At 38.9% G+C, this 26978-nt stretch overlaps 2 protein-coding genes across 3 annotated transcripts; one reads left to right on the top strand and one right to left on the bottom strand.

Moving 5' to 3' along the window:
• The first annotated feature begins 646 nt into the window (after nucleotides 1-646).
• LOC108666234 (Werner syndrome ATP-dependent helicase homolog) lies at nucleotides 647-17208 on the top strand. 2 transcript variants are annotated; one of them, XM_018153071.2, is made up of 18 exons: nucleotides 647-843; nucleotides 3441-3596; nucleotides 3720-3860; nucleotides 4124-4241; nucleotides 4546-4660; nucleotides 5495-5602; nucleotides 5985-6169; nucleotides 6375-6460; nucleotides 6757-6944; nucleotides 7208-7387; nucleotides 7721-7832; nucleotides 8046-8187; nucleotides 8525-8675; nucleotides 10085-10234; nucleotides 10473-10593; nucleotides 13106-13247; nucleotides 13859-13971; nucleotides 14209-17208. In XM_018153071.2, the coding sequence occupies exons 1-18, from the start codon at nucleotides 748-750 to the stop codon at nucleotides 15199-15201; spliced, it is 3297 nt and encodes a 1098-aa protein (XP_018008560.1). In that variant the 5' UTR covers nucleotides 647-747; the 3' UTR covers nucleotides 15202-17208. The 2 variants fall into 2 exon arrangements, with proteins under 2 accessions (XP_018008560.1, XP_018008558.1); XM_018153069.2 differs by having other exon boundaries at nucleotides 3438-3596.
• On the bottom strand, nucleotides 16565-26615 carry LOC108666235 (lysosome-associated membrane glycoprotein 1). The gene is made up of 7 exons (XM_018153072.2): nucleotides 26476-26615; nucleotides 20493-20818; nucleotides 19848-19969; nucleotides 19414-19523; nucleotides 18947-19059; nucleotides 18292-18391; nucleotides 16565-17226 (listed from the first exon to the last, which is right to left on the bottom strand). The coding sequence occupies exons 1-7, from the start codon at nucleotides 26519-26521 to the stop codon at nucleotides 17087-17089; spliced, it is 957 nt and encodes a 318-aa protein (XP_018008561.1). The 5' UTR covers nucleotides 26522-26615; the 3' UTR covers nucleotides 16565-17086.
• Nucleotides 26616-26978: the final 363 nt, after the last annotated feature.

Raw genomic sequence — 26978 nt, 5'->3', positions numbered from 1 at the left:
TAGGAAAAATGTTGACGTTTACGCCACTATATATAGTTTTGCAATATTCCAATTAGTGCTACTAAAACAGTTTTACGCCGTGTCAGAGGACTGTCCTGAGTTACCTTAGTATCCTTAGTATTTGTTTGGGACATAGCAGTCCCAGGCCACGATGGATCGCCGCCTCTGATTATCGTTCATCTGCCCTCATTTGGGCCACCTGATGCACGATGCTGTTGCTTGCTTCTCGCCGTTGGTATTGTTACCCTGCCCGTCCCGAGTAGCCCCGGTTGACGGTATCAATAATTGTTTACCCAAAAGTCCCAAAGTGGTAAACACAACCTTGGCCATTCTTGAAAGCAATAACTGCCCTTTTTAGCTATCTATATACTGTTATTGTTAGAAGGCTAATTGCAACATAAAAATTACAGTTCAAAAAGACAATAAAGCTGAAAAAATAAAAAGCCAAATAAATAAAAAAATCATGAAAAAATAGTTTATTTCTTATTTTATTAACAAATATAAAAAAATTGCCAACCCTGCTGGCAGTGCACCAGTACTCACTACTCAGTAGCTAAGTTCTGGATGTTTGATTATAAATTATTAGCTACGGTAATTATTTCTTTTCTTTATTATATAAATGTCTTATATGGATGTCTCATTGCAGTCTCAAGTGTAACATTTTTTTTTGTACTTAGCTTTTTCTTTATTCACCAAAATTTGGCTTGTAGAATTTATTTAGACCATTATTAATTGGCAATTGGCATTATGGAAGATTGGGAAGATGATTTATGGCTGGAAAATGAAGAAGATATTGCTGCCATAGAGGAACAATTATGTGAAGCTGGGATGCATTCTGCACAAGTAAGTAAAATGAATAAATATTTTGCAATTAAATGACTAATATGACCATATCTAATGAAAATTTATTCAATCCATGAATAATTGACAATAAGAAAAAGGCTTACTGGGGTCTTGAGTTCATTAAAAATAGAATTTTTGCAGTTTACAACTTCAACCTTTTTGCTCCAGGCTACCAGCTATCGTGCAAGCGCAAAATACTAAATTGCATCCATACCAAATTGCTGAAATTTATTCATTGAAGAAATCTGACTGGTGACAAAAATATAAAAAAAAATTCAAACAAAAGGCCACTAGAGTAAATTAAATTAAGGCCAATATATTTGTCCCCTTGGGCAAATATAAACTAAAATTACCCATATGAAAGGCTACAGATTTATACAGCTAGATGCTTTTGGGTTATTTTTTTACCATAAAAAGTTTAACTCTGCAGGTGCAGTGTGGCAAATCACAATTCAACTCATAACATGTGATTGATCTCAACGGTATCATGAATTATCTCCTGTAGGAGCTTGTATGTCCCAAACTTTCAATATCTTGAATTGAAATTTCTTGATAGAATTTTCAGGCTTCTATTTTCAAAATGTTCTTTAAGGGGACTGCCCTAGCTAAAATTTGAAAATTTTGAGTTTTTCTGTTTCTTATCTCATCTTGAAGGTTGTTTTCTTGCGCATCGAACGCTATAAGTATCGTCCCTGTACGTTGAAAAATGACTTTGTGACAGCTCCTCAAAGGGAGGCGGGTTTTAGGTCCCTTAATCGAAAAATTCATAGGAGCAAAATGTTTTTTTTTTTACATTTTACGTATGTATGTGAAGTTTCATGACAATCGGATAATAACTGTAGAAGTTTTCATATGCTAGGGCAGTCCCCTTAACTGCAACCTTATTGTGGTATTTGAACACTTATATTTTGACTGATTGGATTCATACTATTTTGGTTACTTCCTTGTAAAAACAAAATTCTAAAATTTGCTTTGCCTGCATTAAGCTGTTGTTTGGATGGCAGTAAAATCTGGCCATGACAACTATTGCCAAGTTGAATCAAGTCTTTTGGTTGCCTCACAGACACAGCCATGTCATCAGTCTATGTATAGTACATACCTATTGCTATCAAAATATGGATTAATCACAGTTGAACTTAGAACTGAAAATTTTGTGGTGCTTGAGCAAAGATTTGCATTTATACAAGGCTAACATACTTTAAATGATGAACTCAATTTAATAAGTTAGTATTTATTTAAGTATAAAATAAAAATGAATAATTCATACACAAATGAAAAAAATTCAAGTTTTTTACACATTTATGAATATTCAGCATGTCCCCTTGTGTGCACGGCAATCATCTTAACTGTAGCCAAACTTGTCCCACACACAAGAAAGCATATCTTCTATTACTGAGTGTAGCGTGTAGCAGTGATGCGGTTCTTCAGACCATCCAGAGCCGGGATGTAAGCAGCTTCCTTGGCATAACCCTATAAGAAATGGTCACATGGGGTGAGATTGGGAGATTTTGGTGGCCAGAAGTGTAGAGAAAGATCTCAATTTCCTATGCATTCTACCTCACACTAGGAAGTGAGTGTCAGGTTTCAAAAAGTAGGTACCCAACTAAGCTAAGTTGAAAAAAAAATCTTTTTCTTTCCATTGGTGTGTGAATTATTCACTTTGAATTTATGCTAATGTACGGTATATGAATGCTAACTTATTAAATTATGTCTATCATTTAGAATAACCTTGTAGTTGAGCTTATTTCAAGGCAATAATTCTTTTGTAAGTTGAGCTGTAGGAAAAAAAAACTATGTATCCTAATTGTTTGGTAGGATTGAAGTTATAAGTAGAATAAAAAACAGCTCAATCATCTTCTTTGTTTAACCCTTTCATGGGCAAGTTACCATATATGGTCATTTGAAATCACCTCACAAAGAGATCCACCACAGCTTCCTGTTTTTTTTTTTTTTGAGGTGTCCTTATAAAGCCTCAGTCAATCATCTGCCCAACATTCTATCATAACATCACACCTGCCATGCCTAAACATTTAAATATAAGCATTTAAATGAAAGTTTTGACTTGGACAATGAAATTGATGCGCTTACTGCATTTTTTAAAAGGTGGAAGTATTGATATATATTTAATTATTCAAGGTAACTTGACTGAATTGAACTAGATTAAATTTTTACATTATTAATTTTTCATGTGCATAAACTTTTTCATTCTAAAGAAAATATTTTAACATGTACCAGGTAGTGACCACATTAATAAATTCTTCAACTGAAATTTAAACCTCCAATATGGAGAATTTGAAAAATGCATAGTAATAAATATTTTGTATAATACTTCTTACTTTCTTGAACTAGTTTCTGAAATTTTAATTTCTGAATATTTTAATGCTTGCCCGCTAAAGAGTTGAAATTCAATAGGAGAATTGCCCTTGACCTTCATCAGTGTCATTCCTGATTCTAAAATGTTCTTTGTAACAAATTGTTTCAGTAATTTATAAATACAACAATGATGCCTATTGACTACACACACATCATAACTAGGCAATTGGTTGTTTATCAGTAATAGGTTGTATTAATCAGATGTTAATTTCACCTCTAAGCAGGGAGCTGAGGAAAGAGTGTGCGACAAAATGAGTTCTCAGTGTTCAACATGGGAGGAAAGTGAGCCAAGTACCGAGCATCTTCGTGTACTGAATGAAGTTTTTGGGCACACTTCATTCAGGCCAATGCAGTGGAGGATTATCAGCACAGTTTTGAAGGTATAATTGTTTAAACTTTATTCTCAAACTCTATTTCAAATTCTCTATGAGATTATTTCTATATATTGATAGGTATTTTGCTTCATTTGTTCACATTTTCGATGTATTTATACCAATTGTCAGGGCATGGACAACAACGTGGTCATGGCAACAGGCTATGGCAAGTCTCTGTGTTACCAGTTCCCTGCAGTGTTCAGAAAGGGTGTTTGTGTGGTGGTTTCACCTCTCATCTCTCTCATGCAAGATCAAGTCCTTGGATTGCAAGTAATTGAATCAATGTTTTCTGTTGTTTGTTCCTTGTTATATTTTATTTTAATTGCTATTTTGAGAAATGTATTCCATCTATCAAAAGCTTTTGCTAGTTTCTTAAGGATTTTCACAATTGATACATCCTGCCAATTGCTTCAATTGATGAAATTACCTATATATATAAGCTTTGCTGCTAACCAAATTTGAAGAAGAAAAGGATCGCATTGATCAGAATATTCTGTAAAATTAAATTATGTAAATTATTACTTTTTTTCTAGGCTGCCAACATCCCAGCTTGCTTTCTGGGCAGTGGACAGCTTGACCGCACAGTATACTCTCAGCTTCGCTGCAATTCCTTCAGAGTTGTTTATGTAACTCCAGAGTTTGTTGGTGGAGGTAGGACTGACAATTGAAGAGAGAGCTTCAGAAAAAGATCATATCACAAGCTAGTCCCTTAGGTTTTTGTTTTTGTGATTATCAATGTTAAATAAAGTAATAATAAATTAATTACAAAAATTTCATTAAACTAATTATTTCTATGTTTTTCAATTCTCCTTAGAAGTAGCATCTATTTTTACAACATTTGTTCAGGTTGGTAAGTTGCATGTTGTCGGAAAAACTTCTTGGCAAAAAAAGTACATTAAAATTGCTCCTGGTAATAAAGCTTATCCCTATTTCTATTAATTGGTAATTTTCTCAGGTGGACTTGGAGCTTTGCAAGACTTACATGCTGGTGGCAATGGCATTACTCTATTTGCTGTGGATGAAGCCCACTGTGTCAGTCAATGGGGACATGACTTCAGGACTGCATACAGGTTACTGAGAGCTAGGCCTGAGCCAATTTTGATTTCAATTTTATTTAATTATCTTACAAAAAAGGTCACCAGCATTCTAATGCAGACCACATCAAGCTAAATATCTCATGCTTCTGACAATAACTTTTGTTACTTTGCCAATGAAGATGCCTTTTGCAAGACTAGGAGGCATCAATTGCATTTATGCCTTTTAGTGTCTCTTCAAAAATTGCACAGGGCAAAAATTGTCTTATTACATACCGTGTGGCATCTGTGTTAACTCAACACCACATTGGCATGTTTACACAAAAGCAATTCAGAGAAGTTATGTCATGTATTTAAGAAGTAGAAGGCACACTACAGTGCATTTGCGCACACCCAGCCACCTCATTTAGCTGTAACAGAATCCAAGTTGGAATTTAGCCTTTAGTTTGCATTGACTGAAATTATACATGAATGGTGTTATTTCCTTTTGCTTATTACATGTTACTTCTTCTGGTATTTTTCATTTTATTTTTAATAATCACTCAGTCCTAAAATGAAGGGTCTTAGTAATTGAGTAAGTATACTTAGGTGTATTCAAGTAATTTCAAACTGGAAAAGAAGCTGGACTCTACAACATTTCCTGTGGAAATATGTTCAATTTATATGGGCTCATCTTTTCTTTTTTATTCTAGCTTTGATTATTGGTGAATAATGGTATATCTTACAATATGCATTTTGTTTTCTTTGAATGCAATGTTTTGAGGTTTGATTTGAAAAAGAGCTTAATGTATTGTAATCAATTCTGGAATAATTTTCCAGCTATATAGCATTGGACATTTCATTGAATCATTGACTTCTCTTGGATTACAGGAAGCTTGGAGTGCTTCGGGACCAGTTTCCTTCCGTGCCCATCATTAGTCTGACAGCCACAGCTACGGCACCTGTCATCCAAGACATTGCTAGATCTCTTAAACTCAGGTGCTGCGAGTTCATATTCTTTATATTCATAGATCATATTCACCTTTTAGAAAATCTAATGAGAGTTTAGAACGTCATTTTAATGGTTACTCACTTGTTTATTACTATACAAGTGAGCTATATCAATCAGTAAATACATTTCCTCAATGTCCACTAAGTGTCTTCCTTCTGCTAATTATTTCAACTGATTTCAAATAAATCAACATGTTCTTCATATGTATTTCCAATTTTAAATGATTTAGACTTTACACTACAAAATTTGTCAGTATGTATGCTAAATTTAAAAAAATCGCAATTTCCTCAGCTGAGTGTCAAGTGAATTTTCTCATGTTGCTTATCAAAACAATACTAGAAGCAACTAACAATTTATTTTTTGTAACAGTAAAAACGCCGTTGTGACCGTGACAAGTTTTAATCGACCGAACTTATACTTGGAGGTGAAACCTAAAGGATCTGGAGCTGCTGAGGATATCACGCTGGTGCTCCGTGACCTGGGCATAGAGGGTCCCACGATTGTCTATTGTCCAACTAAAAAATCTTCTGAAGACACCGCTGCTGCACTCAGAAGTAATTTATCATGATTTATTTCGCCTCAGTTTATTCATGAATTGGTATCAAAGAAACGCACGAGCTGCTACTCTTTGCCGGCAGGCGTTTGGTATTTATCGTCTAACCCAATAATTTCTGGGTTTAAATGCTCTGATGAGTATAAATCAACATTTATTTATTTACATAGCTGGGAAATTTACCTGAATGAAATGTTGTGCTAAAGGTGCGGGTGTGGAGTGCAGTGTGTACCATGCTGGGCTAGGGCCTAAGCAGCGCAAGAAAGCTCATGAAGATTTTGTGAAGGACAAAGTGAGTGCAACCATAAATATTTTTCATTATACATTGAATTAATAACTATCCCTTTTTAGGTACATTTTTTCCATCCTGAGGAGAGTTCAGATGGTTGAAATGGTTATTTAAAGCTACATTCGGGAATGGTCTTTGTACATAGATGTGCAAAACCTGAACTTGTATAGCCAGCCAAGATATGTATAAAACTTGTTGTTAGATACATGCTTCGTAAATGAATCTGTGCACTGCATGGTCAATACACACTAATATATGTGCCTGAATGTACATTATTGTACGTGAATGTGTAACTCGAGGTGGGCGTGATTGCTGCCACTGTGGCCTTTGGTATGGGGATTGACAAGCCGGACGTGAGGCGCGTGGTGCACTACGGAGCGCCGCGCGACCTGGAGAGCTACTACCAGGAGATCGGCCGCGCTGGCAGGGACGGAATGCCTAGCGTCTGCACGGTCTTCTACTCTTCCAAGGACTTCCTTCTGAACAAGTGAAGCTCCTTATAACCATTTGATAACTAATAAGTTGTTAGAGACCTCCTTAGTCGTTGTCAGTGCATTGCAGTAACTCTGCTACACTTATTGCAAGAATTATGTCAAGGATGGTCTCCAAATTAATAATTTTAAATGCTGTAGTAATAGATGATATAGTTACGTTGATCAATTTGACTAATATATAAATAATTCAAGTTAATATGCATATGTTAAAGGCTGGATATTTTATCTGAAGTCACATTTCAAAATTCTATTTCAGATATTTTTTAGGTCAGCTGAGAGAAGGACCGCACCGCGACCACCGAGCTGAGATGCAGCGCAAGCTGGAGCAGCTGCTGAGCGCTGGCAGCGAATGCAGGAGAGCTTTGTTGCTGCGCCACTTCGATGCCAATTGCGTCGTGGAGCAGCAGGCACGCTGCTGTGATAACTGCACCAGGAGGTGAGGATAAGTCGTGTTGTGACCTCACTGGGCTTTGAATCTTGAGACAGCGTCATGTAATGACGGTTGTTATCTATGAATATCGTCACTTATTACATTTTAATGACGGTTGTTATCTATGAATATCGTCACTTATTCTATTTTAATGCCGGTTATTATCTCAGAATATCGTTACTTATTACATTTTAATGACGGTTGTTATCTCAGAATATCGTTACTTATTCTATTTTTTTTTTGATGTCTGAGATCGCTTGCATGTTTCTTTGCAATACATTGTATTATTTTACTTCGCATGTGTAAATAATAGTATAATGCATGCGCGTGTATTTCTAGAGAGCAAAAAAAGCTTAAAGGGGCATTTGTATCCCGCGTTGAATCGTCTATGGACGAGTCAGGCTGCTACGACTTCACGAATGACGCCTTGCTTTTCATGAAGGCATTACAGGTGTGTACTTAAAATACTGAATTAACATGATTTATTATTGTATGGTTAATAAGCTTCACGTTGTACAAACATTGGAATATGCTTTAGCGTTCTGATGTGACACCCCCAAAAATTACTAAAATGGATTTTTGAAATTTGTGATGAAATTTCTTTTCTAATTATTCGGGTTCAAATTTTGGAAAGTATTTTAATATGGAGACGTCCTCGTGACAGGGTATCGGTGATGCGAGCGCTGTCGGCAACGTAGTGCTCGTGCTGCGAGGCAGCAACAGCCAGAAGGTCAAGGCTTACTGGCGCAAACTCTCCGTCTTCGCACAAGGAAAACATCGCAATGAATCCTTTTGGAAGGCCCTAGGTAATAAAACTGTGAAATTATTAGTTGTTGATTTATCATATTTTTTTTGCTTGGTGAGGTTTTCTTCATTCCGACTCTGGGTTGAAATGTTGAAAAACTGAAACATAGTACTCTTGATGCAACGTCAATTTATTTTAGCCTCTTATCGTTGAAAATTTTTTATCAATGGACACTTTTTGAAAATAGCCTTTATTGTTTCTCGCATGTCATTTATTGATTTTTTTTGTAATTTTATTCAACATACTTTCACCTGTGCTCATTCGTTCAACAAATATAATTTTACACCAATGATGCCGGAGCAGTTTGCTTACCTATTTATTTTTTCTTATGTGTTCAGGGAAGCAGTTGGTGTTGAGTGGACATCTTGTGGAGGAGCTCATCACGCCATCAGGAGGCAGAGGCAGAGGCTGGGGTGGAGGTCGGACCTTCTCCTTCAGCGCCCTCTCTCTCACTCACCTGGGACGGCAGGTTTTATCAAGCCCTAATAGGTGTGTTCTTGTTTTTCTTCGTGATGATTTTTGTCTTCATTTGATAGGGGGTGCAGCTGCGGGCCACAAATCAAGCTCTTAAATTGGCCTTAGAGCCAACGCATAGCCTCGGCATGCTATAATTACATGTAGTCTCAGAGATAAAAGCGGCAGACCACGAAACACTTGAATTAGATCAGTGAGTTGTTGTTGTTGTGGTTCCCCGGTCTCATTTTTATAAGTGACCCCCTCGCGCAGGTACGACACCACCGACAGGGGGTCGCTCCAGAGCTGTAGGGTCGAGGTTATGTGGTGGTGTTGTCTGAGGTCCTGCCAGAGCGGACATTCCAAGAGAATGTGAGTGATTGTGTGGGGAGCTCTCTGGCAGGATGGGCAGGTGTCTGTGTCTGCTTGGCCTATTCTGTTTGAGTATGTTTGTAGTGAAGGGTGGTGGCCGCAGCGAAGCCTGGCTGGGTGTACTCTCTCCAGTCTAGAGAGCTGTGTTTCTGTGCTGCTTATGTCAGGTGGTGGGTTTTAGTGTCAAGTAAAATTTCAGACATGGAGAGGACTTTGTTGTTGCCGGCCAGCTCCAGCGCTTTAAGTGTCATGATTGTGTGTGTGTGTTTTTTTTTTGTGCTGGTGATGCCTTGGGGTTGGGGGTACTGTATCTAGTATGTTGGTGTAGTATCTGTGTGGGGTTTGCACTATTTGTCTGTGTGTAGGTGGGTGGTCGCGTAGGTGAGATCAGTGAGTTGCTGGTCAAGCCAGTAGAGCCATAAGCTCACAGCCACCGCTCAAGAATGCTTGGTCATAAGGAGGCAATTCTGCATTTGGCCTAACCCACTTACGTTAGCCCGACTTTCCACCTTCTTCTATCGAATAAAATTAGTTGTGGCCGTTCAGGTTTGCTTTAGGTGGAGAGCCGTTTGTAATGTGAGAAGGTTAGTTCAGATGCAGAACTGCCTGCTTAAAAGCAAGTATCACTGTCGTATTCCTTGAGTCATTGTCCCGCGGTGCAGGTTTAATAAGTATGAGCAAAAGGATGAAATATTTTCCAAGTCAAGGACACATTTTGCTTTAAATGTTGCTGGTCCTGTATGCTTATGTCTGTTGTGCCTGAAAGATTTGATTTATTCAGTAAATTACTTTGTGCCGAACTTGACTATAACAACATGACAATTTAATTTCAATTAAACTTAAGCAAGTAGTTGAGACCAACGAGATGACAGGGAATATCTTGATATGCCAAGGAAACAAGGGTGACTGTAAATTGCAACTAAAATTCTCCCCCATTTGCGTATTGTGTTCACCAATGTCTATTTTCATAACAATTTGGATACCTTTAGGACGCTATTATCATGTTTTTAATGGTTTTTAATTTTTCATCCACTTTGCTCTAAGTGTTGTGTTTTTCCTGGGTCATGGGGCAGTGTGATTCGTCTCGCGCCCACCACGGAAATGAGGGACGAGCTCCGCTATGTCGTCAAGCTGACGCCGATCCCCACTCGAGTTGTTGAAAAAACTGACGCGGTGAACAAGGAGACTTCAGCGCAGGGTATCAGCGTGGCATCATTACATGGGTAAGATCGGTTTTCTTGTATAATATGGTGGACTTAGCACACCACGCTGCTGCAAGTTGCTGGTCAGCTAACTAGAAAGCGATTGACAGAAAGGGTGTAAATATAGAGAAATTGATTATTTTTACTCACGTTTACGTAGAAGATATCGAGCATTTCGATTCATATACCGGTATTCATCTGCGAGTGTGGTACGATTGTCCCTGTAAAAGAAATGTCAAAATTTGTTGTATTTGCGCAGTTTCCTGCCTGAGGTTCGTGGCAAGCGACTCAGTCGCCCCGTAGACAAACATGTCGCCGAGACTCCAGTGGCTGTACGCGACGATCAACCTGTCGAGGATCAAACAACGATTATTTATAAGGTCAGAATGGAAACTACCTCTTATGCTTTCAACTGACCGTCTACCAATGACTACCAGAGTTAATAAAACGATCTTATCTATATTGTTAATTGAATGGATAAGGAGTCCACAGTAAATTAGTTGTGTAGGTGTTCTGCTGAAGATGGCATATATTTAATGGTTAAAATTTTAACAGTCTTCTATGTATATATCCATTTTGATAGTAATACCACAGTTCATTTTTCACAGAGTCGTGTATGTATGAGTCGTGTAGCTGAGCTCTGCAGAATATTCTTTCCTACAGAAAACAGAGTCGTTTCATTGGTTCTGTAGCGACTGCGAGAAACCGATTCTCCGTGCCAGGAAAAGCGAGAAGCAGATGGAAGAGAATTGGTTCGCTCTATTCGCAGCATTTCGAGCTGCAATGGAAAACAATTATCGGAAAGAGATGAACACGTTGAGTAATTTAGTTGGCTCTTTGAGTGATGAACTGAGCTCGTTGCGCAGAGAGCTGATCGAAGAGAGAGCTCAACGGAAAAATACAGGAAACTTGGAAAAGATGGAACTTGCTAGCGAAAGCTCCCGCGAATTACTAGACAGAGAACGAAGGAAGTGCAACCTTGTTTGGTTCGGCATTTCCGAAAGCACCGCATCTGAGACGAACGAACGTGTGATGGCCGATAATAAGTATGTGGCAGACTGTTGTAGTAAAGCACTAAGCACACAGGTTGATATTGCATCGTGCAAGAGGCTGCGCTCCAAGAATGCTGCTATTAACGCATGCAAACCTCTATTGGTGACTGTGAAGGATCCGGCCCAGGTTTGGAGCGTGCTGAAAGCGGCGAAAAAATTGGGAGAAACTGTTGAATTCAAGTCTGTTTTTGTGAAAAAGGATTTCACCCCTTTAGAGAGGGCGGTTTTCCGCAAGAAATGGCAGGAGCGAAACAGACGCATAAACACGGAAAATCATGTCAACACCATTCAAGATCTCACGAGGACTCCGACCGCTCGCCGCCAGCCACGGGAGATGGAAGACAATTAAATAGTGGAAATCATGTATATAAATCCAGTTCTGTAAATAAGGTAAAAAGTTTATGCTTACATCAAGATGGAAGTGCACAAAAAGTTTTGAAATGTTTCTACACGACTCTGATTCCGTTTTGAACAAAAGAAATGAACTGTTAACTGTGATCGGAAACTAGTGTATAGACATTATTTGTATTACAGAGACACTCCCCAAAAATCACGGGGGGAAAATTTTACCAGTTGAATTTCAGTTGCCAGGTTTTGATTGCTTTCATAATTTAAACGAAGAGCAGTGTAGTAGAGGTGTAGCTCTGTGGGTTAGAACCTTTTATGGGGCCCAACAAGTTAAGTTATCAGCAGAGCACCAATCAGCTAGAGAATCAGTGTGGTGTAACCTTTCTTTAAAAAGCAGGGATAGCCTCCTTATAGGTGTCCTGTATAGATCACCCAACAGTTCCTCTGATAACGATAAAGTACTGAACAGTCTTCTACCAAGCATGACTTTCAGCAGGTCGCATACGTTAATCGTTGGTGACTCTAACCATCCAGAAATAGACTGGGTACATGAATCCTCTCCAAGGGATGAGAATCACCCTTCATCCTTGTTCATGGAGTCTGTGAGAGACTCATTTTTATACCAGCACATCACAAAGCCAACCCATTTTAGAGGTAATCAGACTCCAAATACNCCAGGATTAAAGGGCAAGTCTTATGAAGAAAGATTGAAGATTATGAAGCTTCCCAGTCTCCGTTATCGTCGCCTGCGTGGTGACCTCATTGAAGTATACAAGTATACTCATGGTTTGTACAAGGTCCCAGAAGGATTACTAGAATTTGAAACAAGAACCAACACCAGGGGCCACAGCTATAAACTAAAAAAACTGCGGTGCAACTTATCCACGCGACAACATTTCTTCTCGCTTCGAGTCACTGACATGTGGAACAGCCTCCCTGAAGATATTGTGACGCTCCGAGTATGAACGCGTTCAAGAACAGACTAGACAAGGCCATGCATGAGCATATGTTTAGTCTTAAAATGCCTCGTACCCTACGGAACAACTGATGTCTAGAAGCGACCTTTAATCTACCGTCTGTTGAAAAGATCTGATCAAAAGCCAGTCTAGCCAAGAAAAGTACAAGAATCGGTGACAGGCCTATCCAGGCACATTCTTTAATGCCGAAGATACTATACTATGTATGTATAGATATCGTCTGCTGGTTACAACCATCGTATGCTTATACCCAGACTTGAAGCAGATTTCATTGAAGCCCAGAGAATTTATTTTAATGACAATTTTCTTATTAAATTTTTCAATATATGGAACAATATTTTTCGTTTGCACTGATCGCATACATATATTCAAAAATCAGAGTACCGTTCGAAAATGCTCTGGCTTCCAATGATACCTGCTTAAAGGAACAAATTCTTCCATCTTATACTAATATTATACCCTATATACCTTATACAAATATTATTCTTATAGTAATATAATAATATTATACCCAGACGGAGCTGTACAGATCGCTGTTGGTGTTGCGCAACAAGCTTGGCGACGACAGCGGCTACATGCCCTACATGGTAGCTCACAACAAGACGCTCCTCGGCATCGCCTCGTCGCTGCCGTGCAACACTCAACAACTTCTTCAAGGTATTCTTGAAAAGTCCTCATATTTGACGTAAATTACTCCCTAGGGGTGATGGAGGAGCAAGTTATTTCATATAATCGTATAGATAAATGATGATCTTCAACGAGGAGCTAAAATGTTTTTCGAGGCGTGTAGTAATTGCACAAGATGGCTAAAAGTTTAGGACCAAATCTTCCTAAATAATCATTAATTCAGATAATTGAATTCCATTTGGTGTGCAATTAATGTAACGAATTAAATAGGTGCATACATATTACAATTATTATTATCATACATGTATTCGACATGTATAGTGGTGCATACGCGTAGCCACGCGTATGCACCACTACCGCACTACTCTGTGACGGAGTGCCGCGATGAAAAACTTATTAGTTCCCGTGACTGCGAGCGATACAAAGATTTCTTCAAACTTATTTTTCACCGATGCGCATATTCAGTGTTATACGTTTTTCCTCCCGGAAAGTTTTTTTTTTTTGCTGCCAATTAAAGATAGTGACATTTCAACTCTGATGTATTGGAAGTTGCGTATACGTTGACCAAAATAAGCCGATGCGATGTAATTAATTATCCCGGTAATTAAACAGCCATGATAACAGTCGCGTATGTTGTGCAGTGGAAGGCATGACTGCGGCCAAAGTAGCTAAGTTTGGTGCTTCCTTCGTCGCCCACGTCAGGGAATTCTGCTCCAGTCGCGGCATCCTCATCCCTTCAGACGTCCAGGCCGAGGTCGGTGCAATCTATAATCGAAATTAACGATATAATATTTATGATTATACCGATCTCGTTTTCTAATCAGCAATCAGAAATGAAAGTATGCTTGGTAGATACCAGGTTCATGGTTGTGATGGATATTAATGCTGCTCATTTTCATGCTTAGAAGACGAGCCTAATTTTAAATTTCAAAACTCTTTATTTCGGAAGATAGCTGAAAAAAAGACTTTAAATTAATGATTTATGTTCTAGGATGACCGTGATGCCACCAGTCAAGCTATGGAAGCCAAATCGACCGTTGAGAATGCAGTGTCTGAAGAATCTGCCTCCGGCAGCAGCGGTTGGCTCAAGATTAAAAAGACCAAAAACTCACAGTCTCCCATTCCGTCCAATTATGGAACGCATTCTCAAGAAACCATAAAGTCTTTGAATGCTAAGCAAGAAACTAATGCACATGACGGGCGCTTAACTCATGATGAATATATATGTCGAGGTATCACTTCTAATGACATTGATGACAAGAACGTGCATGCAACTCAGCTGAACGTAAACACAATCGGTAAGAATGGGAGTGCCTTAGATGCTCCAAAATTCATCAAGACCTCTGAGCAATGGTGTAAACGCAATACTTCTAATGACTACAATGATGAGCTAGACGACTTTTATGGTGATGAGATTGATGAAATTGCTCTCGAGAGTTGGTTGAAAAGTCATGAAGAATGCATTGATGTGAAAAGTGAAACATTTGTCCAAGATGCATCACTGGCACCCAAGCTCGTCGAAGATTCTCATTTAAATACAGAAAAACCACCATCTTCACATTTCCCTGATCGTCATTCTCATAGTGAAATACTAAACTTGAAGTCTGTTGTTGCCGCTGCCGAGGAGCAGATTGGTACGATCGGTGGCGAGTGCAGCGAAGAAAGAAAGAACTGCGAAATGGATTCGTTAATTTTGGATGAGCCGAAGTACAAATTTAATTCCGTTGGTTCAATGAAAGTGCTTTCGGCAGCTCAAAGTAGAACATCTCTGAATGGGAGAGAAGTTGGCAGAGGTGCAAGAGCGAAGCGCAAGATGGGCGTCACCTACGATGACGATAGCGAGGAGGAAGAACTGCCATATCAGGAACCTACCGACGCTAAGTACCAGAAAATATTGGCAGACACGAGCCGCCGAGTTGGCACCGTCCTTTTAGACCCTAAAATTATGAAGTCGAAAATGAAGAAGAGTTCATTGTTCAAGTAGTTGCAACATGCAATGCAATCAAGAGATTTATATTTTACGTTTTTGCTGCTTTGCCAAAATTTTATGTGTCGCGAATTTAATGCAAAGGGAAGCAAAGTCATTTTAAGTTCGAAAGTTATATTTTGTATGTATACTTACATCAATGAATACATTAAAATTTATAATTTTCCTGCTTACTAACAGCCAAATCAACTGGAGTTAACAAACTGAGATACCTTGATAAGTTGAAGGCGGCGTCTCTGGCAAAAGAAGCATCTTACGCACTTAAATTGTCAAATAGGCTTCATTTTGAAGTTACTAGGTTCGTTAAACTGAATTTCATTAACCATGAATGCCAAACCAGTTGCCCTAATTCATTCCATGGTTTCCTGTTTGAATGCATATAACTTAGAGTAGAACGCCAAAGTTATCATCGTAATAGTTTCATTATTATGCATATAAATGAAGATAGAATATATACGCATCTAAAAAGATTAAAGCAAAACTATAGCCATACGAAACCAGCAAATTTGTGGCTTATGCGCCAGAAGATCTAAGGTACGTGCATAAATAGTTATACCTGAAAACAACACGCTCGCAGTAACCCAAGCCACACCGATACATCAAACGGTCTACTAAGCAAACCTATATCAATGGACGCACGACTTACATGCGTCGGATTAACAAGATTAATATCACACTGCCGTCGAGCAACGAGTGCCATTCATGGCCTTAAGCTCAACTGCATCAGGCATGCAGTATATGCTCCTAGTATAATTGAGACCAAGCTCTATTTCTGGCGATAAGGCCTGCAGCCATGACTACGAGACGAAGACCAGAGCAACGTTATCAGCTCATGTATGATCAACTATCACTATTATACGTGTGGCATCTTCCAAGATTCCGCGGCATGTATACGCCTGCTGAAAAATCTCCAAGGTTTTCATTCTGAGGTGCTCGCATCCATCAATACTAGTAGTCTGATTTACTTCCGATGTATGCTCCCATTCGCTCTCGCTTGGGTATCTTTGTTCCAAAAGATACGATTTAGCGGATTATCCATACGGATCCACGAGAAATTTTGCCAATTCAAATAACTACCGATAGGCTATGTCAGGTCCGGCGGTTGATAGTTCAAGCAAGGGTCTGAAATTTACGTTAGAGCGCGGGCACTTTAACTGCATTGAGCATGTAAGATCAAGACCGTCGCCTTCAGCACAAGAGACCGCCTATCTCACTGCAGCGATGAGATAATTTCTGATCCTTCTGGCAATACGTATAATTACGCACCTGATCATGCCACGCGATATGTTCTATCTGATCACAAAATATCTTCACCATACATGACCAGTGTAACTAATATAGGAACTTAATAATAGCAACATAAAATATAGTTATATTCTTCAATACACATAACCAACAATTGTCGCACTGTATGTCACCATTCCTCATTCCGCCTGCTGGAACGAGGCAGTTTACCCACATAACAGCGCGTCAAATGGAATGCGATTAGACGAAGATACGAGCATCCTATGTATTTATTTGTTCATTACATTCATCGAGGATAAAATTCTATGAATAACAGCTCCTTTTAATATAAATTTATTACTTTAGATATTTTATTGAAATTAATCTACCGTAAACAATAGAATGAAAGATGTCCACAATTATTAGCGGCTAAAGAAACCCCAAAATTTGATTCAGATCCGACTGAGCACCGACTATTTCACTGTTGGTAAATCCACGACCTCAGCCACAAGTCGAAATACCAATCCTAGCCAAAAATTGATCAGCTAAATTAGCCATAATCTAACGCAACCAGGAGGAAACAGGGCTGTTAAGATTACTGAAGTTTCAAGTGGTGCGCACTTCACTCCAGCGATGAAGTTTAGAATCTATGAGAAACTTAGACGCTCTGGTAGGCAGCAGAACGGCGCCGACGTCCCACAAGGTAGCTGATGAGCACAAGCAGCACGAGCCCCGCCAACGCGCAGCCGACTGCTATTGGCACCAGGTCACTCGTGATGTCCATTTCGCACCGAGAACCTGTTCAAGTGAAAATTAGTCTTCATTCTGATTTGTCCTAATTAACCCTCTACCGCCTGACATGAGTAACAGGAAAAATATTGTCAAGTCTACTTAAAAAAAAAATACGTTCTAGTGAGCGCAAAATGACGTGCACGGATGGTTGCCGCCACGTACAACTTTAATGTTCTCTGTTGCGTCCTCAGATTGTTACACTCTATAGTTTATGAATAATTCAAGTTGCAAGTTATGTTCCCGGAGAGTGCCATACGGCGGTAGAGGGTTAATGACTAACTAGAGGCAATTCTAGATTCAGATTAGTATACTTTGTATTAACAAACTAAGATTCCACCAAGTCGCTGGAGAAACGTATGCAATGCTCCCGTCGTTATCAGATTTCACATCAAGAAGTCAGGCCCGTTCTACTCATAAATAAAAGCTAATCAATTAGAGTTTCCTTTCTACTTCTATACAGACACACACGTGGCTCCTCAACAACTTCCTCCACAATTTTCGTCCTTGCAAACTTGCAATACTGTTATGAATGTGGGTTCAAAGTTCACTTTTATAGCTCTGGTAACGTGGGAAATGAAGAGGCTATACCGTAAGTTTCATTGAAAGAGCCTTTTCTAATAGTTCAGTGTGCGGACATACGAAGATACGAAGAAATTAAATGTTGCTCAACACTAGTACAAGAATGTGTCAATCTCAGAAGTTATCATAGGTCTAAATATGCAAGCATACAGGGAAATTACAAAATTTCCCTTCGATAACCTCTCGTCTTTGTTAATTGAAAATATAACCATATTCGGTTGAAACACAAATGCTGAAAGATCGTACATTTCGGCGTCGTGGCAACAACCGATCCTGAAGAGCACACATCGTATTTCCTCAGCATGGAACTAACCGGAGGAACGAGGTGGGCTATTTTAAGATAACTTTAATTACCTTACATGGTAACTTGCAGGGTAGGATTAAACATATGGTCTTAAAATGCTGCTAGCAGAATCAAGCGGAAGGAATTGAGGATTTTGACGATACGCTAGTATTTGTGTAACTATCAAGACATGCTTGGAATAAACTTGCCTTGCTGCAGGTTCGTGGTGTTGGGCACGCTGTTGTAGGCCTGCATCTCCACACCCACGGCACTAGCCGCAACCACGAATTTGCTGGATGAATTCAGTACCTACGACAGAATTTATCAAGAATGTGTCTTTATCCCAATCCATAGAATTCACAGGCAGAAAACACGAATCAGTTAAAATATAGAGCCTGGGAAATGAACAATCCAGAATGTAACTTCTGCATGATCGCTTTATGAAGCTATTAACCCACCTCAACAGCACATAGCACTGTGTATACCAGCAGCGGCTTGGCATTGGCGTACCAGTGCACAAGAAAATACAATGAATCCATTTATCGATAGAATTCTACTTCATTAACCTTCACTTAAAAATATTGACGGGTACACCAGGGGGCTTATAAGTATGCGACTAATAATTTCAAATTAAACAGTGTTCCGCAAAGGCGTAGTAATCGAATACCTTGGGAGTATAGTTGGAAAGAAATGCAAGATATAATAATTTCGGATAATGATCCAGTCAATCTATAAAGTATCAAGCTATTCTCCCCAAAAATGCATTTATTTCGCAAAAATACAGGGTGCTCTGATTTAGAGTTGCGCGTTAATGAAAATGAGCGCCAACAATGTGGCAGAGTGCGTCCATTAGACGAGATCTACCTGGCCGGTGAAGTTGCTGCTCTCGGTGAGGGCGCGACAGGTGAGGCTGCTGTTCGTGTCAACAGCTACGTAGCTCAAGCCAGGGAATTCGCCCATCACCGTCAATTCTTGCCCTGATAAAAAAAATACATTTCGGCATGTCAGGACTCCTGTGGGCCTGGACTAAGTTCAGTGTTTTTAATGGACACCATTCAAATTTCAAATGAATGCAGAATGCTTTTAGAATGCACAGATCAACAAGTTCGATCGGCCAACACTCAGAGTTTTCTGCGATTTATAAATTACGCAATTCCGAGAAAAGTTCTCGATGTTCCAATTTTTTGGGAAAAACTAGTTTCACAATGTAAATTAAAACCACACTATGTTTAACGAAGTAGACATCGAAACTACCAGCAACGAAGTTAATGAAAATATAAGGATAATAATTCGCGATGTTATTTGTGAGACAAAATTGATCGAATGCTCACCGATGTCAGAAGCATTCACGAAGGTTGCCTCATCCATGTAGATGTTAGCTTCCGTGTGGACCAGCTCCCACTTCAGTCCGGTCGAGTTGAAAGTAAGACGGAAGTTCGAGCTGAAAAATTCAAAATTGCAATGCCTTTTGAAGCTAGCAGTCCTTGAGTTAATACCGGTATGCCCACTGACGGTACTGACTCGACAAAGTTCCACAAAAAAATTCGCTAGACCATCAAGGACGACTTATAGAGGCACAATGCAATTCTTTTTCACCAAAACATTCAAATGTACGAAGCAAGGACACCATTCCGAAGGAAGTATCGATTATATACAAATTTCGCGCCCCCGATTAATTGCAGCTGCAATTATTCGACCAACATCACTCATTATCAATATAATGATGGGAATGACAATAGCATTTTGTGGCATGATATGCACTAACTTCTTGTTGGTGGCACCCCACTCGACGAGCAGATACTGCTCGCTGCCGTTGCACGAGCCGCTGCTGGTAGCCGGCCTCGTCTTGTCATTGGCTTTAGGCACCTTCACTGTCGTAGTGTTCACCTGAAGAAATGTAGGCGGGTAAGCGGGTAATCATGATGAAACTCCATCGTAATAAATAATAAAAAAAGAACTTTATCAAGGTGTATTACATTGTCCATTCAACGGACAAAGCCACTGCGGTGAAGCGAGATGTTTATTGCAAGATTAACATATTGACGTTCGCCTTTGTTTTTCACGTAATCCAATTAGCACGAACGGCAACAGCTGTCCAGATTCAACAGTTTAAAAAGAAAAGCACTTTCTATTGTTGAAGTCTATAGTCGTCAACTACTAGTGTGGCCATCTATATACGAGAAGTCTATATACAAAATGTATATACGTATACAATTTTTCTTAGTGCAAGTACTTTTTTACAACTTACACGTTCATAAATATTAATTGGTTCTTTCCAGTAGAAGATAGAAAATTAAGGTGGTTCATTTGGTGCAAATTCAACATGACCGCTATAGCAGTCAGCGAGGAGTAAATTTCAAGTTTTGACAATGCAGACAAATGAATTCTATAGTAAAGTGTCGAGACTCACCTTCCCACCAGCCTGAGGGTACGTCACAGTGAACTTTACGTCTCCCGAGAACATGATGCATGTCACGTTGTCTTCAGTAACCCTGTAGAACTGATCGTCATTAACAGGAGCTGGGGTCGTGACGGGCGATGAGGTGGTAGAGGCTGGAATGGTGGTTGTGGATGTGGCAGGAGTGGTGCTCGTGGATGTGGTAGGGGCTGAGGTCGTGGACGAGGTGCTTGTGGTAGAGTCCGTGGTACTTGTTGAAGTGGTGGTGGTTGTTGGAGGAGTTTCGTTGGTAGGAGGAGGGGCTACAGAAGACGTAGAGCTCTCATCTCCATAGACACCTGCGGGGCAAAAAATTCGCTTAGGGGAGTCGCAGAAATATCCAATATGATAAATAATCTGGCACAATGTTACTACTGATGTAGACAAGAGTGGTCTCAATTCGAGTGCATGATGGTTCAGTCGACGATACGAATCGTATCTAGTAAAGTCAACTGTCTCGCCAAGTATTTTCAATGTAGGCAAGTTCCTCCAGTTAGCTTCCTGACGTTGAACGACTGAATCTGCGAAAATAACAGCCGAAAACATCTTGGAAATAGGAGCCACATGAACGGCATGTACTAGGAGGACCAAGTCTATATCTGTTGCAGATGACATACTTCATAATCTTTCCGAGGTTTCGCCGAGCTCAACGGTAGTACCGATATTGGGTTAGAGAACCTGAAGTGTAGCTACGCATGCAACGATAGAAAAACTAGCGCTCAATATAACGGAAACTTTCACATGGAACTGCAGAACGTCCGTCTTCAAGTTCAAAGTGGTAAAAGCGCCAAGTTTCAAAGTGGTAAAAGCGCCAAGTTTCAAAGTGGTTGTTCAAAGTGGTAAAAGCGTCAAGTTCAAAGTGGTAAAAGCGTCAAGTTCAAAGTGGTAAAAGCGCCAAGTTCAAAGTGGTAAAAGCGTCAAGTTGAAAGTGGTAAAAGCGTCAAGTTGAAAGTGGTAAAAGCGATCTCATCAGATGGACATCAATTGACAATGTGTACATTGCAAATAAACAGTTGGTGTTGCTGTCCGTACAGCACGATCAAAATAAAATGGGATACGTTCTTTTTGAAGGTTATTTCCAAGCACAAGTGTTGGGTCACTAGTTTTAATTTTCAACAGAGCAATGATAGACCAGTAAACAGTGACTGGAGATAGCCCAAAGGGTACTTCGTGGTAATGCAAACGCGGCAGAAAACGTGCAGCAACGGCCAGGCTATCGATCTGTGATCATGACCGCAAAGCAAACTCGAGCGCATTAGAGGCAGAGTATTACAGAGGCCAGCCTGCTGCTGACGATACGGTTACGTAAGCTGGTCGGACGCTTGCAACATGTCAGGGATTCGTCAAATATAGCGCTGTACCGCAAGGCGAGCCTGAGTATTACGCAAGTCAGAATCTATTTATTCATGGGACGAGTTAGAAGCCGATTTTCGTCCAAATACATGCATTTCCAAGTAAGAAGTTTCGACGTTACCAACTTTTATTACGTGGAAACCAACAACGATTAGCTTCAATAAATTCAATAGATTGGTAGTCTATTTTTAATCGTTGCTAAAACCTGCATATCCGAATAAATTAGAAAGTTGTCATTTACTAGATTTCCAAGTAATTTCTTACTGAAAGGTTTCAACACAGTCCACCGTCAATCGAATTTTGTGGCAATTAATCTTTATTATTTATTTATGGCATCGTGACGTCCGCTATGCCAGCCTTACGTTATCCCAAGTAATAGAAACTTATTGCAAACATACTGAAGGCAGCAGAAGGAAAATAGAACGGCTCATTGATACAACAAGGTTGAACTATATAAGGTTGGCCCACGAGAGGTTCCGTCTCTCAATTCAGCTTTCTTGTTACGTCACGTAGATCGAGAAACTTAAACAAACCCGTCATTCCCACGACGGATTGGTTGACTGGTATGATCGCATTTCAGTGATTGGTTAATGCCAGTGACGTCACTGAGATCAGTTACGACACTGAGATCAGTAACGTCACTGAGATCAGTAACGTCACTGAGATCAGTAACGTCACTGAGATCAGTAACGTCACTGAGATCAGTTACGTCACTGAGATCAGTTACGTCACTGAGTTCAGTAACGTCACAGGCGAACAACGAACTACATCCGCATAAATGGGCTTCTGATGGGTCAACCTTTTACTAGTTCAACCATGCATTAATACATGTACAAGAGGGGACAGGGGCAGCATGAAGGGATCACTCTAAAATTCTTTGAAATCTTGCAAACAGCGATGCACTTTCTATTCTTGTAGGAGTCATCATAACCCAGTTCAACCCAGCTGAAGGGCCGAACGAGATCTACATACAAAAAGTTCCAGTATTTGAACAATATGACATTTTTTTCTTCAAGTGCAACTTAGCCATTTATTAGCTAGATTGAGCATGAAGACTCAAGTGAAGCCCAGAGAGAAAAGGGAAAGGACAGTGCAAATTCCATCAGATAAAGATTATGCATCTTGAAGCAATATGCGAAAGGAAATAATTCAACAATTACACAAAAAGCTCAACAAAATGATGGGCAAGTTGAGAATCAAACTTGTATATACAAAACTACTTACCTAGCACAAACTCATAACTTCAAACCATGTATTAATAGTTTCATTGTATATTTTGACTATTTTTGCTTAATTTTATAAATTTTCACACAAGCTCAATGGAGCAGCAACTTAGCAGTTGGAATTCAAGTTTTATTCTTCAAGGATTTCTATCTCTTAGCCAACTTGGCCATTTTTGTCCATCCAAAGACCAGAAATTCAGCAAGAGCAGGATTAAAACTAGACTGATTGAAAATGGATCCAGTAACAATATACTCAATAACCACTCTTGCCTACATTCAAAGCAGTTCACTTTTGTAATAGAGAAATATGAAGGGACCGTACTGAAAACTTTGCTCTACTATCAGAATCTTAATTCAACAGTAGTAATGCTGGATAACAGTTTGTATGGAGACCAGACAAACTACAGAATTTTGATGCAATCAATGACATGATTACACCAAGACTCCAACAAACAAAATTCCATAGAATGACATGATATGGTTAATGTTATAACATCTCTTGTAGATTCTCAACACGCTCTCAATAGCCATTTGTAAAAATTCTTTCAAACTAATTAAGTAATGTTCACAACTCAAAGCCGCCTATAAAATCTACTTAAAATTACAAAAGGAAACAGCCATACAGTCTTATTTATATCATTACAGTCCTGCAAAAGGTGAAATTCCAGGAGAAAAAGGCATATGAAATGGCCTGTGATAATATAACTGGTTTGGCAACTACTTCAAATTCTATGAATTGGCAGCACGAGTAGACAAAAAGCATAAATATCGTGTCTAGAAAGCAGTGAGGAAGTGTTTATAAATGGACATTCATTACAATGAACGAGCTGACAAAAACTTTCTTTATACCTTGATATTATCAGCTTCTCCATATAACTATTCTGAATGGCATAAACAACCCCATTTGTATAATTATCCAGTATGCAGCTTCCACTGAGCTTCCAATTAACAAATTATCAGTAGTCAGTTGAGCATGTCCTTGAATAACTGGTCTAAATATCTGACCTCAATTCAATGCAGTCTATAGACTATCGAGGAATGCAGTCGCCTAATGCTAATAAGGGGCCATTTCAAGTGCCAAACTAGAAATTGATGTCATTACATCACGGTAGCAGAGCCAAGTGTTTTTAGACTTCCTTCAAATTCATTTTTGAGTCATAGTATAAGTAGACCAGTAAGGTATTATGGAAACCAGCATTTTCATAAGTAGGTAATGAATTTAGGTATTTAAATTTTGAATAAACTAGGAAATCCATAGTAAACCAATTTTAAAAATTCTGTAGTTTGTCCCAATGCATCTCAATCTCATTAGCAAAGGTAACTTTATAAGTTACGGAATAGTGAAAATCTCATTTTAAATCGAAGAAATATGGACACAAGACAATAGGAAGAGACAAAATTGACAGATTTACAGTCAGTTTTGTCCTATTGATGGAGGGCTTCTGCAATTTTCACTTAGGCATTGCATTTCATCCATCTATTCTATATATTGTTCACAGAAAGTCTTGGCTTCTCCAATGCAAGTACTACATTAGATGATAAGCAATGTGGAAAAATGAAAAAAAAAATTCCACATTGCTGATGAAATAAAAGAACATTCAACAACTGCCTTTAAATAGGGTAAATGCGGTATATTCTGACACATTAAGGACACATAAAAATGAAAAACTATAAAAAATAACCGTATGCGTTACTCGAGTTCTGTTTGCTTTATGTGACTCACAAAACACCGTACTATGCGCCAGCAACAATTAAACGTCACAAAATGTTGCCATATTTAAAAGCCTTTAGAATGCAAACCTACCAAATCCCTATATTCCGACACTGTGTGTGGCAATATTTGGCATGTGGAGAGGCGTATTCCGTCCGTGCTTCAAATTCTACTGATACGTAATGCCATCATCCATGTGTTCAAATTCCGTTCCCTGTGTGAGCTGTATTGGAATACAACACAGCTTTGAATTAGAACACTAATGAATATTGAACACTACTTAATTACGCTTTTAATTAACAACTATTAAGCTTTTAATTAAGCAAATTTTAATTTTTGTACATAGCTTGGAACGATCTGTGTGTGTCCAATTCAAGTTGTGACGGAATTAGTTTTCATGTGTCTAAATCCATTTCTCAACTTAATCATCTATTAATTTATTTATCACTTGAAATCAGCAAATACAAGTATACTTGAAGGATTCCTAATATATTCACAGACGTATTTAAAAGTCTCAAACCATAATATTCTTCCTATACAAACAGTTATTCACTATTTGGTAGAGCAAGGTCAACTGTCAAATTTGACACATTTTTCAATGATATCACTGGGTAGCCCACATTGTCTCTTTGGATCTCAATATTTTCCTGCTAGATGGCCAAGACCTAGTGTTTTGGCAGTAGTTTGACGCACAAATGTACGACGTCACCATTTCAACCATCAACAAACGCATGGAACTAAAACAAAGCTTAATATAAAGGAAAAAGAGAGGTGACTGAATTACCCACGATGCCGGAATATACCGCGTTTACCGTACTCATATTTGAAACATTTTTAAACAATTCTCAAAAGAAATCATGCAAGGGTTGTAGAATCCAGATTCCAGAGACTGGTGAATTTCTTTGTAATAATTTATCATGGGCACTTCAATCACAAAAACAATTAAATTTATAATGGAGCACATGATGCACAAGGGCCAAGTGTCATTTCTGACAACTCCAAATTCCAAATAGATTTCCATTAAAGCTACACTACTACAAGCAGCAAGTTTAGGCTATACTTTGGAGTTTAGTATAGCTATTAAATGTTTTAAGGGCTCAAGAAATGTTCTAAGCCCAGCTTAGTCTCAGGGCTCATTAAATGTTTTAAGGGCTCATGTACCTAAATGGCTAGTAGCTAACCAGCATTTATAAGCCTATTATCAAGGCATATGATATAGTTTTTATCATAGTATAAACTATAAATTTGGATCTATGATTCTACTTACAATAAATCAAAGTGAACTCTTGATGGGTATCAATTGTAGTTGATAATGATAATTGTTATTTGTAAATTCTGGAATGGGAATCGTGATCGTCTATATCATAATAATGGAATGATGAAAAGAACGATTATATTTGTAATAATATAGCTGCCGACCAATCGATATACCTAACGTGAAATGTAGAAGCCTCTATCATGAATACTAACGGCATTTACAGCAACAGGAAAGAAAGTGAATCATCGTCATGTGATTGTGGCCACGTTCAGAAAAAAAATCGACTTATATTTGTATAGATAGGTTCGAGTCAACCTATCAAGCGCCTGCTAAATTGATTGCTACAAAATCCGACAAGCGAACTAATCTTAAACGATTACCTCGGCTTCTAAAATATATTAGGTATCTTACCTACTAGCAGGACCGCCACCAAACAGAAATTAAACATTCGTCCCATATTGAAGAGCAGCTTACTCACACCGACTGACTGCGCAAAACTGTATTACACCACCACAATCGTCGACAACGCTTTGGTATGTACTGAACTAGAGCTCTTTTTCTTCACTGTCAGAAACGCCTCTCAGGCTTATCAGGATCTCGATACAAATAAAAGTTGCAAATAGTCACACCATTCAATTCTCGAAGTGACTAGAAACTTGCAACTATCCCCATTTATCTTTAATTTGTCATACCAAATGTCGTTTTCCAAATCTTGCGAGAAATTTGGTTGTTGTGTTGTATGATGATCAATCCATCTGAAATATAAATCGTCGCACATTTACTGCCGTGCGGCGGGCTAAGCGCCGGATACAGACATGTCGTACTATCCAACCATGGTACTATCTGCCTACCTCACATATTTTCATAAAACTTCATGGATATTAAAACTATACTACCAGTGCTTCGATCTTGCA

This window comes from Hyalella azteca, unplaced genomic scaffold, assembly GCF_000764305.2.
Source record: "Hyalella azteca isolate HAZT.00-mixed unplaced genomic scaffold, Hazt_2.0.2 contig16511, whole genome shotgun sequence".
NCBI lineage: Eukaryota > Metazoa > Arthropoda > Malacostraca > Amphipoda > Hyalellidae > Hyalella > Hyalella azteca.
The sequence above is the reverse complement of the archived record's forward strand: the minus strand, read 5'-3'. Positions and strand labels throughout refer to the sequence as shown.

Excerpts from the sequence above, each read along its gene's own strand:
- LOC108666235 (XM_018153072.2), bottom strand. The coding sequence starts at position 26,521 with ATGGGACGAATGTTTAATTTCTGTTTGGTGGCGGTCCTGCTAGTAG. Across the intron at positions 19,970-20,492 it reads ACCCTCAGGCTGGTGGGAAG|GTGAACACTACGACAGTGAA; the intron begins GTGAGTCTCGAC and ends ACATTTCTTCAG. Across the intron at positions 19,060-19,413 it reads CGTGAATGCTTCTGACATCG|GGCAAGAATTGACGGTGATG; the intron begins GTGAGCATTCGA and ends TTTTTTTATCAG.
- LOC108666234 (XM_018153069.2), top strand. The coding sequence starts at position 748 with ATGGAAGATTGGGAAGATGATTTATGGCTGGAAAATGAAGAAGATATT. Across the intron at positions 3,597-3,719 it reads TTATCAGCACAGTTTTGAAG|GGCATGGACAACAACGTGGT; the intron begins GTATAATTGTTT and ends ACCAATTGTCAG. Across the intron at positions 7,833-8,045 it reads TTTTCATGAAGGCATTACAG|GGTATCGGTGATGCGAGCGC; the intron begins GTGTGTACTTAA and ends TCCTCGTGACAG.